The following is a 15,160-nucleotide window of genomic DNA, read 5'->3' on the forward strand; positions in this document are numbered from 1 at the left end:
TAAAAACCATTGCTGTTTTGAACCAAAAACTTCTTCTTAGAAATGAGAACAGAAAGCATTAGCTGAGTCAAAGAAATTACTCTGCGGTGTCCAGCTGTTCATAAAAACTTTCCCAAAAAGGCTTGATCAGTGGTTTCCATTGAGAACCAGAACATTTAAAATATCTTAAAATGATGAACTAACAGAGTTCTTGGGCTACTTTTTTTTACCTAATTATTTTGTACATTACATTGGCACAGGTTATGGTATGGCCCTTTCATCTGTCACCACATGCTTTCTTCATAACCTTAAAAAGGATGTACATTTTATTCATCACTTATACTCAGCACTGCCTTATCTTCTGACAGACATTAACATATTTCTTTCGAAAACAAATATGAAGTCATTAACTCTAAAATATAAGGACCACTGGCCTCTGTTTAAGCTCTTTATTTTGAACTGAGCTACACTTAGTTGAAAATAATCCATCAATAAGCTCTCAGAGATACAAAACTCTCTTTACCATAGATGCTTAATTAAAAGAGTCTGAAGAGTTCTGGCTGTTCTAACTCCCCAGGATAAGGGTGTATTCCATTAAGCACATGGCTTGAGGCTGAGAAAACTGTAATGTCTGTTAAGCTGTGTATCCCTGAGTGCATCAGTTTTGCATTCACTATTAACACTGATATGGCATTAAAATGGGTTAGAGTGGGGATTTACCAAACAAAATACAGTATACCATGGGCAGGACAAACAACAGATAGCTAAAATGATTGAATCTATAGCACACAGGGAAAGAGGTTTGGGAAGTGTCTCTTTTTCATAAACATTTATTAAATATCTGTTGAACACCTAGTTTCAACTATAGTTGCTTTCAAATCCACACTAAAAACCTATGTGATAGAAATTATTGTCTTCATCTTATTATAGATAGGAAACTGCGGTACAGAGAAGTTAGATAAACTCCCTGAGATCACACAATAAATGGCAGAGATGATATTCAGACCCAGGGCTCCTCACTCTTAATTCAGTATATCCATCAGACACACCAGAACTACGTACTTTTTATGATTATTAAGGAGGAGAAAAGAGATATGGTCATGTGTATACAGTTTCAAACCCATAACACACCCAGAGATGTAGGATGATAAGCAAATATGTAGTGGAAAAAAACACAGTATTTGCTTATACCATATTTCTTTGACTACCATGAGACATTTTATTCAAATATATTAATATACACATAATATTCACAATTCTGGACACATTTACCCCCAAACATTATGTATAACTTACTCATCAGCCATTAGGTGCTGGTATCCTCAAAAATGGTATCATTCCACATATTTAAGTAATATAATTCTCAGGAATAATTTGCTAATGCAGTTAGGTCCAAATGTATAGTGGAACCGTTCATCAACCTGCACAGGTGTACGCGCGTGCGCGTGCACACACACACCCCCACACCACTTCTTTTGCAGAGAGCATCAGTTAAAACACCAGAGTAGAAAATAGCAGATCACCCTTTGTTACTAAATACACTCTGGTTTACACAGCAGTGCAACTATTACATAAGCAACGAAAGAATATCAGTCTCATTTAATCATAACCATAGCCAAAATCAAGTGTTTTCTCCAAAAAGTTTAAATAACTACACACTTCTGTATGCTCACCTCCTGACCTCATTAAGTGTCCTGCCTAGCACATTCCACCTTGACCTTCTCCCACCAGGTGGCTTTGACTTCTTGAGAGAGGACCAGTCATCCCCAGTTCCAGACTCGGGGCTTAGCTCCAGTTCCACCTCCTCCAGCATCAGTCTGGGAGGAAGCAGTGGGAACCTCCCGCAGATGACCCAAGAGGCAGAAGATGCAGACACAGCTGCTGAAACAGATGAGAAGGCAAACAAGCTCATTGAGTTTCTGACGACCAGGTAATGAGGGGTTAGGAGACAGGCTGCTGTTTTCAGGTCGGTTTTTTGGGAAAATGCCATCACTTTAAAACCACACAGATGGGAAGGTGATCCCAGTGTTCTAGCAAAGTCCTATTTTCTCTTGCAAATTGCATCTTCTGGAGTTTGTGTACAAGGCAGACACTGCCGAAGTTGTCTACGTTCCCACTCATGTGCTAGTTGATGGGCAGGGAGACTTTGTGTATAATGATGATGCAGCAGATGGAGGCAGGAGATAGTGGCACCCTGCAGTGAACAAGACTTTAATCATCTATTAGAGCTGCCAGGATCTGGGAGTTCTGAGACTACGCAAAGAACATCACTCTGGAAATCAAAGATATTAGCCACGGTCTACCCAGGAACAGCTGCAGAGGGGACCATTGTCTGCTCATCTAGTCTAAAGTGTCATTTATAAATGGAAGTCAGAAACCAGAAACAAGAGGAAGGAGTCAAACTAATAATGAATCAAAATCAAGAAAAACTACAAGTGATCCTGTTTTTTCAGGTCTTCTGGTTCTTCTAATAAACAAGTTCACTTATAAGCCTTCAAAATTTCTGGCACCCTGAGGTGTCCAGTATTTGTATTAAAACATGCTCACCTGTGAGCTGGGGCGTGCTCTCCTTCCTCAGTGAGTTAAGTCCTGGAAGTCTTGTCTGCATTATGTTATCCGGTATCTCACATGATTTTTCTTTCTTGAACTAATGCATCAGTGAGGAAAGCATTTTCTCTCCTCAGTTAATGATGGTTCAGGGTATTCTGCACAGCTCTCAGCTCAATATGGGATTTAATGTGCAGGAAGCTTAGGAAGGGGGCTGATGGTGCCTACATACAGGGTACTTCAGAGACCTGAGTGCTACGTGGAGAAGAAAGGTTATTGTCACCATTCACCATTGTCAACACCACATGTTGGGAAGGGTGTTCTCTAAAATTCTCACATCTGGCTCCGTCCCATTCTTACCATTGAAAACCAAGTAGACAACAGAAGCTGTATCTTCAATTTGGTTCTATGGTATTTGGCAACCTAATGATGTAATCCTGATAAAAGCATTATCTCTGCAAATGTTCAGATGTGCAAATTAAGCCTGTGTCTAAATCTATATTTTATTTAACACTTTATGTCATTTTATTTAACACACACTTACGTGGCACCTGTTTTGTGCCACACACTGTTCTGGTGAATTGAGAGGTTTTAATTTTGTGAGGTTTTAATTTTATAAGTAAAACATAAGAGTCTGTCTCCACAAATTAGCTAGGTCTGCTTTGAGTATGCTCTTAAGCTTTATAAGACTGAAATTTACCCCCAAATGAATTAGTAAAATTTTAAACACATATATTGCACCTTTGGAGTTAGAACTGCATATGTGGTTTTAAAAATGCAAAATGATAGCTATATTTTGTGTGTTTTTGTGTGTTTTATTTAAGGGCATTTGGTCCACTTTGGTGCCATGAAGACATCACGCCCAAAAATCAGAATTCGAAGAGTGCTGAACAGCTCACTAATTTTCTGCGTCATGTTGTATCTGTATTTAAAGATTCCAAATCAGGTACTTTATCCTATTTCCCTGAATCCCACTTTCAGCATTTTTCTATAATGGAGCTCATTCTCCCCATATGACTACACACCCTATCTATGGTCCTGCATTTGGCATCCATAGCAGAAGAATATTCTTAAGGGACTTGTGAAGCTTATTTCAGATGTGCCTCACTGAATGATAGTTAATGTCATGTATATTTGCATTATACTCTATGAAATAACTTCCCCAAGGTCCCTATTCTCCTTCATTTATCTCACTAGAATTAAACTGTGCCTATAATATTAATTTTATTTAAATCTCATTGGTTGACTGTCATCAGGCTCAACTGTGAGAAACTGTCAGCCTTGCAAACTGGTTTAGAAAAAAAGAATTTTATGATAAAATGTGGTTGACTTTAAAAGTATTTGCTCACAAGTCCTGTGCCAATGACTATTCAATATTCTGAACACAATGTGACTCTTATTTAGACTATAGGAGCATCATAATATTTAAGCCCTTAGCTGAATTCCATTCAGATTCAACTTGGCCTGAGCTGATTTGTGTGTGAAATTTAAATTTGGTTCCTCAGCATGATGCAACGACTCTCTCCACCTTCTGCACACACCAGGCTGGCCATATTGAATATGGCTCACTGGCTTTCCCAGCTGCTCTGACAATTAGCACATCCCACAGGCTGAAACATTCCAGATTAGCCACATCTCTTCACTATCAGTGAATACTCGCTAAAAACCAAAATATACTGATAGACTGAAATGGGAAAGTCATTCCAGGAATAGGATTGCCATTTCTTGTTTTGAGGTTCCTCTTTGGAACTTCTTTGAAATTCCTCTTATATTGATATTTTCCCCACTTAAAAGTCACTCAGTAATTGAACAGAGCCCAAAGGAAGAAATTTACTGTTTCTGTGTGAACTGTTAATTTGTCTAAAACTCTTGATTGTATGAAGATCATAAAAATGAGAAAATATACGAATGCCTCATACTGTATTCTCAGAGGCTGCTTGAGGCTGCTTAGAGTCTAAGTCTTCTCACATGTTGCCCAAGATATTTTTACCCACTACAATTTCCTTGTCCATCTCTGCTTTCTGCCTGTTTCCACTACAGCCCAATAAAATGTGTTCCTGGAAACACTTATATTAGTCAGGGTAGCATAGCTGCTATAACAAACAACCCCCAAGCTCAGAAGCCTAACACAATAGAAAGTTATTTCTGGATCACATAATAGTTCAGTTTGGATGTCTGGCAAGCAGCCTTACACCTGCTGCTTCAGAAACCCCCCATTCTGTGGCTCTGCCAGCCCCCAGGCTCAGAGCCTCTACTAGCCCCTCTGCATCCAGCCAGCAGGTGGAGGAACAGCGAGTGAGTGGAGGATTACTCAGGAGGAATTTACATGCCAGGCTTGAACGAGGCGTCCAGTGCCTCTTCCCACATTCCACTGGCCAGAACTCAGGCACGAGGTCACATCTAACTGCAAAGAAGGCTGGGAAATGTGGGTTCACTGTGTGACTGGAGACGAAAGGAATTATTTCCTTTTCTCTGCCACACATTCAATAGCTTTTCCCAAAGGACATTGTCATAGTGGTTGGGGGGGGTTCTGCAATCCTACTAGTATAGTTGTAGCATTATGATTTGAATAAGCTTTTGTTCATTGCCAGGGGACCTAATCCCACATATAAAATGGCTTAAGTAGGAAAATATGTTTTGAAAAGCAAAATAAACACATAAAAAACTATTTTGAAACATGACCCATTCCTAAGTTGTGAACTGCCTGTCTGGGTTTACTCCTGTATTTCCCACCCTAAGTCTACTTTCCAGGACCCTTATTTATTCTGCAGGAACATTTGCTTGTATGGTCTACATGTCCCTAGGGTCAAACAGCCAAGCAGCAGCTAAAAACAATCACAGTGAATTATCCCTCCTGGTCCAGTTTCCGGTGAAAATCAAATGTGCCACAGGGCCCTCCAGATCACGGAGACAGCAGAATCGCTGTTTTCATCATGTCCTCTGACTCTCGTAGCCTGGTCTTCTCCCTGCAGAGAGGCACAGCGTGTGTACGGTTTAATGGCCCAGAATTCAATCATGGGTTTTACCTTATATTTTCATCTCCATCTGACCAAATGGTTTTCCAATGATTGAGATTACCTTCACGCTATTGGAAGAATAAATATTCAGCTGAAAGTTTAAATTTTGGCTGCCTTCTTTGCAGTGTCTACATATCTGCATATTTATAGTCTATTCTGAAGAGCAGAGACTTTAGCACAGGCCTTGGTTGTGTGTAGAGTTGACTAAATCCCCTAACTGCCTTCCTCGACATACACAAGTCCTCTGAAAATTTGTTTCTAACAAATTCTCTTATGAAAAAGGGAGTATTCTTTGTAAAAAGTAGTACAGAAGAACAATGTAGAAAAATAGCAGGGCAATAAATAATAAGACATTTGTGAGCACATATCATGTGTCAGACACTGTACTAAGCACTTTTCGAGTTGTTTAATTTTCACAACTCTATGAGATAGATGCTGTTATTCACAAGTTAAAGATAAGGAAACAGGCTCACAGAGAATACATTTCTTTCCCAGAGACTCAAAACCTCTAATCCAAAACCAGGACCATCTTGCTCCATGCTTCTGACTCTTTCTACTATACTATGCCTCCTTAAGATTTATTCAAATGTGTTTTTTATTTTAAAGTGGTAATTAAGTACCAACAGGAGGTACCTCTGTGCAGTTAGCCTGTTTTAAACTTACAGATAACTGATGCCCCAGAGTTGGCAGAGTAGCAGCTGACCTACTCTCTGGCCTCTTTGTGCCCTAGGTTTCCATCTGGAGCAACACTTGAGTGAAGTTGCGTTACAGACAGCCCTCGCAAGCTCTTCAAGGCACTATGCTGGTCGGTCCTTCCAGATATTTCGGGCACTCAAACAACCTCTGTCAGCACATGCCTTGTCTGACCTTCTCTCAAGACTGGTAGAGGTGATTGGAGAACATGGAGATGAGATTCAGGTATAGAAGGAAAGACCACTGAACTCATCCTTCTCTCATTTCAAAGATGAGGAGTTAACTTTCTTTGAGCCTTCTTTCTCTTGCAAATTATTCCAGCCATTTGGACATATATAATTTATAAAAACAAATTTTTTTTTTGTTTTAGTGAGGAAGATTAGCCCTGAGCTAACAGCCATTGCCAATCCTCCTCTTTTTCCCGAGGAAGATTGGCCCTGAGCTAATATCTATGCCCATTTTCCTCTATTTTGTATGTGGGACGCCTGCCACAGCATGGCTTGATAAGCAGTATGTAGGTCCGCGCCTGTGAACCCTGGGGCCACCGAAGCAACGCACGCGAACTTAACCACTATCCCACTGGACCGGCCCTTATAAAAAAGAAATTTTAAAGGTTGACTTTTATATTTACAAAAATCACTGCAAGGAGCATTGCTCTAGAAATTCAATGGATACTGGTTTATTGAGCCAACAACTGAAATCCTTGGGTGACTCCTTCTTTGTTGTTTTTGTTGTTGGTTTTATTTGGCAGAGGATAGGGGAGTTATTTTGTGTTGTTTTGTCTTTTTGCTAACAACCTAGGATGCAGCTGTGCAATCTCCCCACCCAGAGAAGGGATCTCCATTGTATCTATGCAAAGTACCCCTCTCTGTATGGTTAGCCTTCAGTAAACTGAGACGAGCTAAAGAAATAATGGAGAGAGTAGATGCCACAAGAAGACCCTGTAGACTAGGGACTCCAGAGACTGGGGAGCTGGGCAGCTTGGAAGCCAAGGGCATTACCAGCTCTGTAGCTTGGCCAAGTCCTTCCTTTCCATCAGAAATGTTCCTGCATCTCAGGAGGCCTGCACGCCAATAGACTCTAGCTTCTTTTCTTCCTTCTGGCCATTGGAAAATGCCACTGAGGCACAGCCCTTCTCATACCTCATCTCTTAATCTCTGGCTTTCAGACATTGCCATTCTGTATTTCACATGCCTGGCATCCCCCTCAGCAAGGGGCCATGCTGGTTCCCTTTAGCCTTGCCTCCTCCCTGTTGGATTTCAAATGAGATTGATCTGTTGAGGACCTCAGACCTAGGCAAATAAATCTTCATGATTATCTGCTAACTTCTAAGCCATCTTAATTTCCCAAGTGGCCTTTAAAATTTGTTTTTAGACTTCGTAAATTAAAGTAGCAATGCTTGTCTAGCTTTCAATATTACCATTATTTGAATAAAGTTTCATTAATTAAATTTATCTGCAGGAAGTTACCAGTAGTTATAAGCAGTATCAAATGTTGTCTTTTCGTGTTTGGCAGGGTTATGTAATGGAAGCACTCCTTACCTTGGAGGCTGCCGTGGATAACTTGTCTGACTGCTTGAAGAACAGTGATCTCTTAACTGTGTTATCTCGGTGAGAACCAGCTTAATGACATTTGGAAATCAAATATACTGTATGGAATATTTGGGAGACGCCTGGACTTTGGGCAAAGTCCAAAGAACAAATCTAGTCTTTGTAGTCTATTTATGACCTAACAAAGTATATATGACATTTTCTTAAGTTAAATGAAAAAGGAAGTTACAACACACACACATATATACACATTATATAAGTATTTTAAAATGTCAGGAAGGTAGACACCAAATGTTATGTCTAAATAATACAAATATTAATGATTTTTCATTTTCTTTTTTATCTGAGTATTTTTTCAAATTTTATATCATAATTATCCTATTTATTACATTGTAAACTAAAACTAAATATTACTTTTCAAATGAATGTACACAAAACTCATGTTAACCATCACTACAAAAATAGTTGGAATAAATGTTGATTTTACTTGCAGAAATTCCTACCTTAGGATCTTTTTTATTTTTTAATTCCTTTTGCTCCTGCCAATGTTTAATAACCCATTTCAAATCATTCACGATTCCATATTCTGTTTGTATAATTGAGTTCATCTTGCTTGAAATTGAGTCACTGGTGTTATCTTATATCACACTGGGCCTTGTTTCATTTTTAAGGCAAGCATTTTTTGTGGATAAGTAATTTTGGTGTGATTGCTAACATCGTACATACTTATCTATGTAAACCTACAGATTTATCTAAATCAATAAATATTTATCAAGAATGTTGATAGTTTTATCTTTGTAGCCTGAAATAAGCTTAGAAGTCATTTTTCATAAATTTTGATAAGTGCAAAAAATTTCCTTTGACACAAATATTTACTAACTTTTTTCTTTTAAGATAATATTTCCATTTCTGTTCTCCTTTTCAGTCAGTTAATAGAATATTAAAGTTTGTACCTATTAAAGTTTGTACCTATCAGACACACTTTTTTTGTGTGTCTGTGAGGAAGATCTGCCCTGAGCTACCCTCCGATGCCAATCCTCCTGTTTTTTTTTCTTTTTCTTCTTTTCTTTCTTTCTTTCTTTCCTTTTTTTTTTTTTTGCTGAGGAAGATTGGCCCTGAGCTAACATCCGTGCCCACCTTCCTGTTTTATATGGGACACCGCCACAGCATGGCTTGACAAGCAGTGCGTCGGTGTGCACCCAGGATCCGAACCTGCGAACCCCGGGCCACCAAAGTGCAGCATGCGCACTTAACCACTTGTGCCACTGGGCCGGCCCTATCTTTTATTTCATAATTACACCTACCCAAATTCAAACAAAAGATAAATAAAAGATCAGTAAACTTCCTGGCCAACTGCATATTTCTTTAACCTTTCAGTAAGCAGAAGTCAGTATTAGGTTTTGTTGTTTTGTTGGTGAAGGTTGTTCTGGTGAAGTTTTGTTTTTCATAGCTCTAAGTTTAAGAATAAGGAAATTTATCCCTGTAAGTTTAAGAATATGAGGGAAAAAAAAAAAGAATAAAAAGTAGTGTTTCCAAAGAATAGCTTCTTTCCCTCATTGTTCATTGGTGGATCTTAAAAGAACTAGCTGTTCACCAAAGTATGCTGGCTGTCTATTGAACTTTTTTAACTTTTATACCCAGCTCTTCATCACCAGATTTAAGCTCCAGCACTAAACTAACAGCAAGCAGAAAGAGCACAGGACAACTAAACGTGAACCCTGGAGCAGCCAGTGGCAACACAGCGACTGCAGAACGGAGCCGGCATCAAAGAAGCTTCTCTGTGCCCAAGAAGTTTGGTGTTGTTGACCGATCCTCAGACCCACCTCGGAGTGCCACACTGGACAGAATTCAGGCTTGTACCCAGCAAGGCCTCTCCTCAAAAACCAGAAGCTCATCCTCTTTAAAGGACAGCCTCACAGACCCATCACACGTAAACCATCCAACCAACCTGTTGGCCACCATCTTTTGGGTGACAGTGGCCTTGATGGAATCTGATTTTGAGTTTGAATACCTAATGGCCTTGAGACTGTTGAATAGACTGTTGGCTCACATGCCACTCGATAAAGCTGAGAACCGAGAAAAACTTGAGAAACTCCAGGCGCAGCTCAAGTGGGCGGACTTCTCAGGGTTGCAGCAGCTGCTGCTGAAAGGATTCACCTCCCTCACCACCACAGACCTTACCCTGCAACTTTTCAGTTTGCTGACGCCAGTGTCCAAAGTATCCATGGTGGATTCATCTCAAACCATTGGTAAAGCCAACATTGCTCACTCCCTTACAATTCTGGTGGTGGTTGTGTTCATGTTTAGTGTAATAAGATAATGTAGGCTTACTGCTTTTAACAATCTGCTTAGAAATGGTTCTTTGGGAATAGTTTTTCTTTTAAAATTCTATATAATGTAAGTCTTAATTATTTATATTGTAGAAAAGATATTTTTAAGGCAATAGCATAAAAGGGGCAGAAGTAATATGTAAGATATTAGTCATTTCTTTATGTTTTCCAGATATAATTGCAGATACTGTTAGTTTATTCCATTGCTCTTATACCGACATTTTTTCCCCTTTTTTCTTAACTCCTAAATCTTCTGGGGTTTTTTTGTGTGTGTGTGAGGAAGATCAGCCCTGAGCTAACATCCAAGCCAATCCTCTTTTTGCTGAGGAAGACGGGCTCTGAGCTAACATCTATTGCCAATCCTCCTCCTTTTTTTCTTCCCCCAAAGCCCCAGTAGATAGTTGTATGTCATAGTTGCACATCCTTCTAGTTGCTGTATGTGGGATGCGGCCTCAGCATGGCCGGAGAAGCAGTGCATCGGTGCGCGCCCGGGATCCGAACCCGGGCCACCAGTAGCAGAGCGCGTGCACTTAACCACTAAGCCATGGGGCTGGCCCTTAACTCCTAAATCTTTTATTTTTTTTAGCCTTTCTTTTCCTCTTGAAAAGTCTCTTGGTTCCCTATTCTTTTGAATTAAGCCAAATCAACAAACTAGATTTTTAATACCATGGCATGTGGCTCAGAATTCTTTTCATGAAGCCAGAGCTTAACACAGTGGTAATAACAATCCTCACCATTTTAAAGAGTCTTTTGATTACATGAGTAAGACTTAAATTGATTAGCCTATGTCCTCTCATACAGGTTTTCCTTAAAATATATTTTTTGATAAAAACTTCAAACTAGTGCTAGTCATTTTAATCTGCTTTTAAAAATCTATGCCAGTCATTCTTATTTACAGTCCACAGAAAGACAGCCACTGTATCTGAAAATTACAGATCTACTTCAGTGACTCCTTTGCAACTGGTGCCACTGTGATTGTACATTTTTCTTGGATTTTGTTAGATCATATTAAAACTGCTTCCAAAGACTGCTTTTGCATCACTTCAGAATAAAATCTGTAATATGCCTTCCCACTGTTAACAGTTAAAATGCATCATATTCACCTATCTCCATTTTATCTTCTCTAATCCAGGGTTTCCACTGAATGTTTTGTGTCTCCTGCCCCAGCTGATTCAGCATTTTGAAAATCCCAATCAGTTCTGTAAAGATATAGCCGAAAGGATCGCTCAGGTATGACTTACGGTTCCACAGTCAGGCAAGTCCACACAGGCCTTCAGGAAGGCTCGGTGTTGGACAGAAATGACCAGGCTCAGAGAGGGCAATGAGTTTCACAAAAACTGAAAATAATAACTGATATCATTAGTAATTTATGTCTCTGGGTGGCTGATGCACATTGTCTTTTCTGGGTTCATTATTAAAAAAACCAGGTGGAAAGAATTAGTGAAAATTATATTAGCTAATTACTAAGATAAGCACTTCTGCAGCCTACCAAAAAAAAGGATAATCTATTTTCTAGACTGTCAGGACTTATAGCAAAATTGCTAACATTTCTTCCTATGACCAGGCTATTTTATCCCTAATTTATTTTCTTCTCTTAAAAGGTTTGTTTGGAAGAAAAGAACCCCAAACTTTCCAATCTTGCACATGTCATGACTCTTTATAAAACACACAGCTACACGAGGGACTGTGCCACATGGGTCAACGTGGTCTGTCGATACCTTCATGAAGCATATGCTGACATTACCTTGAACATGGTTACCTACCTGGCAGAGGTAAGCTCTTCAATTAAGGGTAAAATCTGTCATAATTTCTATGGGTAAAATATTTATATGGAACTAATAATATTCTTAATTTCATTTATTGAGTGCCTATTATATATTATCATAGATGCTGTATGAAATCATTTTAAATCCTCACAACAACCCAGGGATGTAGATACTATTATAATAAAGAATCTGAGGCTCAGCCAGGTTAAGAAATCTGCCCTAAGTTTAAAGCAGCAGAGCCAGCCTTTGAACGGAGGTACAGCTGCCTCCAAAGCTTAAACTCCTTCTTTTTACTACACTAATACCCGTCAGCACATGGCAGAGACAAAGAACTTTTATCCTAGTTACTCTGGGTGTTCACACCTTCTTTAAGGAGTTACTATATGGCTTGATGTGTTTAATGGTTGTTGGCTCTGAACTAATTAACAAAACATACGTTTTGAAATCAACTTTTTATCTTCATCTTTTATGTTTGCTTTTAAAACTGGAATGGGATTTTTGTTCTTATACAAATGTGTTTCTACCACATTTGTTACAAACTCCTACTCTGACTTCTGTGTATGTTGTTGATAGAAATACACAGCATATGGGGCAAGTGATGAAATGTATTCCATTTAGCACCTCCAGTCACCAACAAGCCTAATACACAAGGTCATAAAATCTATAAGGCAAATGATTGATAACAGCTACCTTGTTTTAGTATTTTCAGTGTACCTTTCCCTTTTGGGGCATGTAATCATACCTTGCTAGGGCCTTTTCAGAAGCGATGAGGACGGTCCATTCTACTTTTTCCTTTAGTTATGTCCCCAATTCAGAATGCAGACAGGTTAAAGAATCAATCATTTTCTGAAAGGCTCCACAAGACTGAAAGCCTCTACCTAGAAGAGGGTAGTTGCCCCATCCATCAACATTTATGGTTGATCCTGCAGGACTTTGATTTGCAATACGGATCAGCACTATGGGGGCTGTATTCAGACTATCAACAGCCAAGGATTCCTTTGCTCTTTCCACACCCCCATCCCTAGCATTTTAAAAGACCTCTCATAAGTGCCACCTGGCTGCTTTGGATAATCACCTTGGTCACATCTGTCCCTGCAAGAGTTACTAAGCAAGCACACACATACCTCAGCACATAAGAAGTACCAGCATAACCGATGCAAATGCCCTGCTTATGAAGGCAGAGGATGCCTGTTGCAAAACAAGGTGAAGTGTGAGATAGCAAGGAGGCAAAACTTGCTTGGATCACTAGACACACAAGTTTCAGAAATCCAAATGGGATGTGATATATACATACAATAGAATATTATTCAGAATTAAAAAGACATGATGTACTGATGTATGCTACAACATAGATGAACCTTGAAAACGTTATGCTAAGTAAAATAAGCCAGACACAGAAGGACAAATATCGAGTGACGTCAGTATCATGGCAGAGTGAGCTTCCCGCACTGAACTCTCCCCCTCTAAGACACAACAAAAAGGACATTCATATTCCAACAGAAGCTATTCACACAACACAGGGGACGTCTGAGGCACCCAGGCAGCCGTACACCCGAGGACTGAGGTGCTGGAATCTCCAGAGTAAGTGGAAGGAGGTAAGAGGAGCTCCCTTCCTTCCCTAAGGACTGCGACCCAGAGACCAAGACCACACGGCTCTCAGAGGAGGGGGAGGGGCGGCTCGCCGTGTGAAAACCGGAGTTCTCTAAGACCCCTCACAGCCCGAGGGAATCCCCCTATGGAGGGAGCAGAACTATTGTGAGGGTAGTTTCAACAAACTAGCCCCTCAGGAGAGCAGAGAGCGACAGCGAGGCAAGAAACCTCTGAGATCGAGGAGGCGAAAGTAAGCGCCCCTCCCCGCCCTGCCCCGCCCGACTAGCGCTTCAACACAGCAGCACTTCAGCTCAGCCCCGTGCCCAGAGGCAGCAGCCCCCAGGCGCCCGGCCCGACCAGCAGTGGGGTGAACCTGCACCCCCGCACCAGAGGCAGCGGCAGCTTAGTCCCCGCCACACCACAGCCCCAGCTTGCTCCAGCTGGACCAAGCCACAGCCCCAGCTTCCCCAGCTCCACTGTGCCATGGCCCCAGCTCTTTTGGCTGGAACATGCCCCACACCCAGCTCCTTCAGCTTGACCACCCTCCTGCCCCCCCCGGCTCCAGCAGCTTCGGCTTGGCCTGTGCGCAGGCTCCAGCTGACTTGGCGCCAGCAACTTCGGCCTACCGCACTCCAGTTTCAGCCTCTTTGACCCAGTGCACTCCAGTTCTGGCTTCTATGGCCCAGCTGCGCTCCAGCTCCTCCTTCTTCAGCCCAGCACGCTCCAGTTCCAGCTTCTTTGGCCCAGTGACACTTCAGCTGCAGCTGCTTCTGCTTGAACTGACCCGCACGTGAGCCCCAGCTGCTTCAGCCTAGCTGCACTGCAGCTCCAGCTGTTTCCACAGTTCCCCCCCCCCAGCAGCATCCACTCAGCCACACCGCAGATCAGCCAGGGGCCAACAAGAGTGTTGACGGATTGAGGCAGGCCAGAATATACAGCCCTTGACCCCCACCCAGTGGCAGCAAGAGGAAACTGCAATCATATATTTTCACTATGAGGAAAGGTAAACCAACACAGACAGGCACCATGCAAAAATATATTAAAACTCCAGACCAAAAAGAAGATGACAAGTACCCAGAAGTCAACCCGGAAAGCACAGAAATTTATAACCTTAACAACAGAGAATTCAAAATAGCCATCATAAAAAAGCTTAATGAAATATAAGAAAACACAGACAGACAATTCAGTGAAATCAGGAGTTTCTTCACAAAAGAGATTGAAACTATTAAAAAAAAAACAATCAGAAATCTTAGAGGGGCCAGCCCCCTCTAAGCAGTTAAGTGCGTGCGCTCCGCTACTGGCAGCCCGGGTTCGGATCCCAGGCGCGCACCAACGCACCGCTTCTCCGGCCATGCTGAGGCCACGTCCCACATACAGCAACTAGAAGGACGTGCAACTATGACATACAACTATCTACTGGGGCTTTGGGGGCAAAAAGGAGGAGGATTGGCAATAGATGTTAGCTCAGAGCTGGTATTCCTCAGCAAAAAGAGGAGGATTAGCATGGATGTTAGCTCAGGGCTGATCTTCCTCACAAAAAAAGAAAAAAAAAGAAATCTTAGAGATGAAAAACACCATAGAGGAGACAAAGACAAATCTGGAAGCCTTCAGCACCAGAGCTGACAAGAGAAAAGAATTAGCAATATTGAGGACAGCAATACAGAAGTGCTCCAGATGGAGGAGGAAAG

General features: G+C 41.1%; 1 protein-coding gene across 5 annotated transcripts in view; it reads left to right on the forward strand.

Annotated features, from left to right (window-relative positions):
- Positions 1–15,160, forward strand: part of FRY (FRY microtubule binding protein) — a 314,584-nt gene that overhangs the window by 249,287 nt on the left and 50,137 nt on the right. For all 5 annotated transcript variants that reach the window (XM_058547971.1, XM_058547972.1, XM_058547974.1 and 2 more), the window contains exons 40-46: positions 1,711–1,909; positions 3,351–3,472; positions 6,274–6,461; positions 7,752–7,846; positions 9,428–10,035; positions 11,249–11,346; positions 11,718–11,888. In XM_058547971.1, the coding sequence (XP_058403954.1) occupies positions 1,711–1,909; positions 3,351–3,472; positions 6,274–6,461; positions 7,752–7,846; positions 9,428–10,035; positions 11,249–11,346; positions 11,718–11,888 (1,481 nt within the window). The remainder of the gene's footprint in view (positions 1–1,710; positions 1,910–3,350; positions 3,473–6,273; positions 6,462–7,751; positions 7,847–9,427; positions 10,036–11,248; positions 11,347–11,717; positions 11,889–15,160) is intronic.

The sequence above is a fragment of the Diceros bicornis genome, chromosome 9 (genome assembly GCF_020826845.1).
Source record: "Diceros bicornis minor isolate mBicDic1 chromosome 9, mDicBic1.mat.cur, whole genome shotgun sequence".
NCBI lineage: Eukaryota > Metazoa > Chordata > Mammalia > Perissodactyla > Rhinocerotidae > Diceros > Diceros bicornis.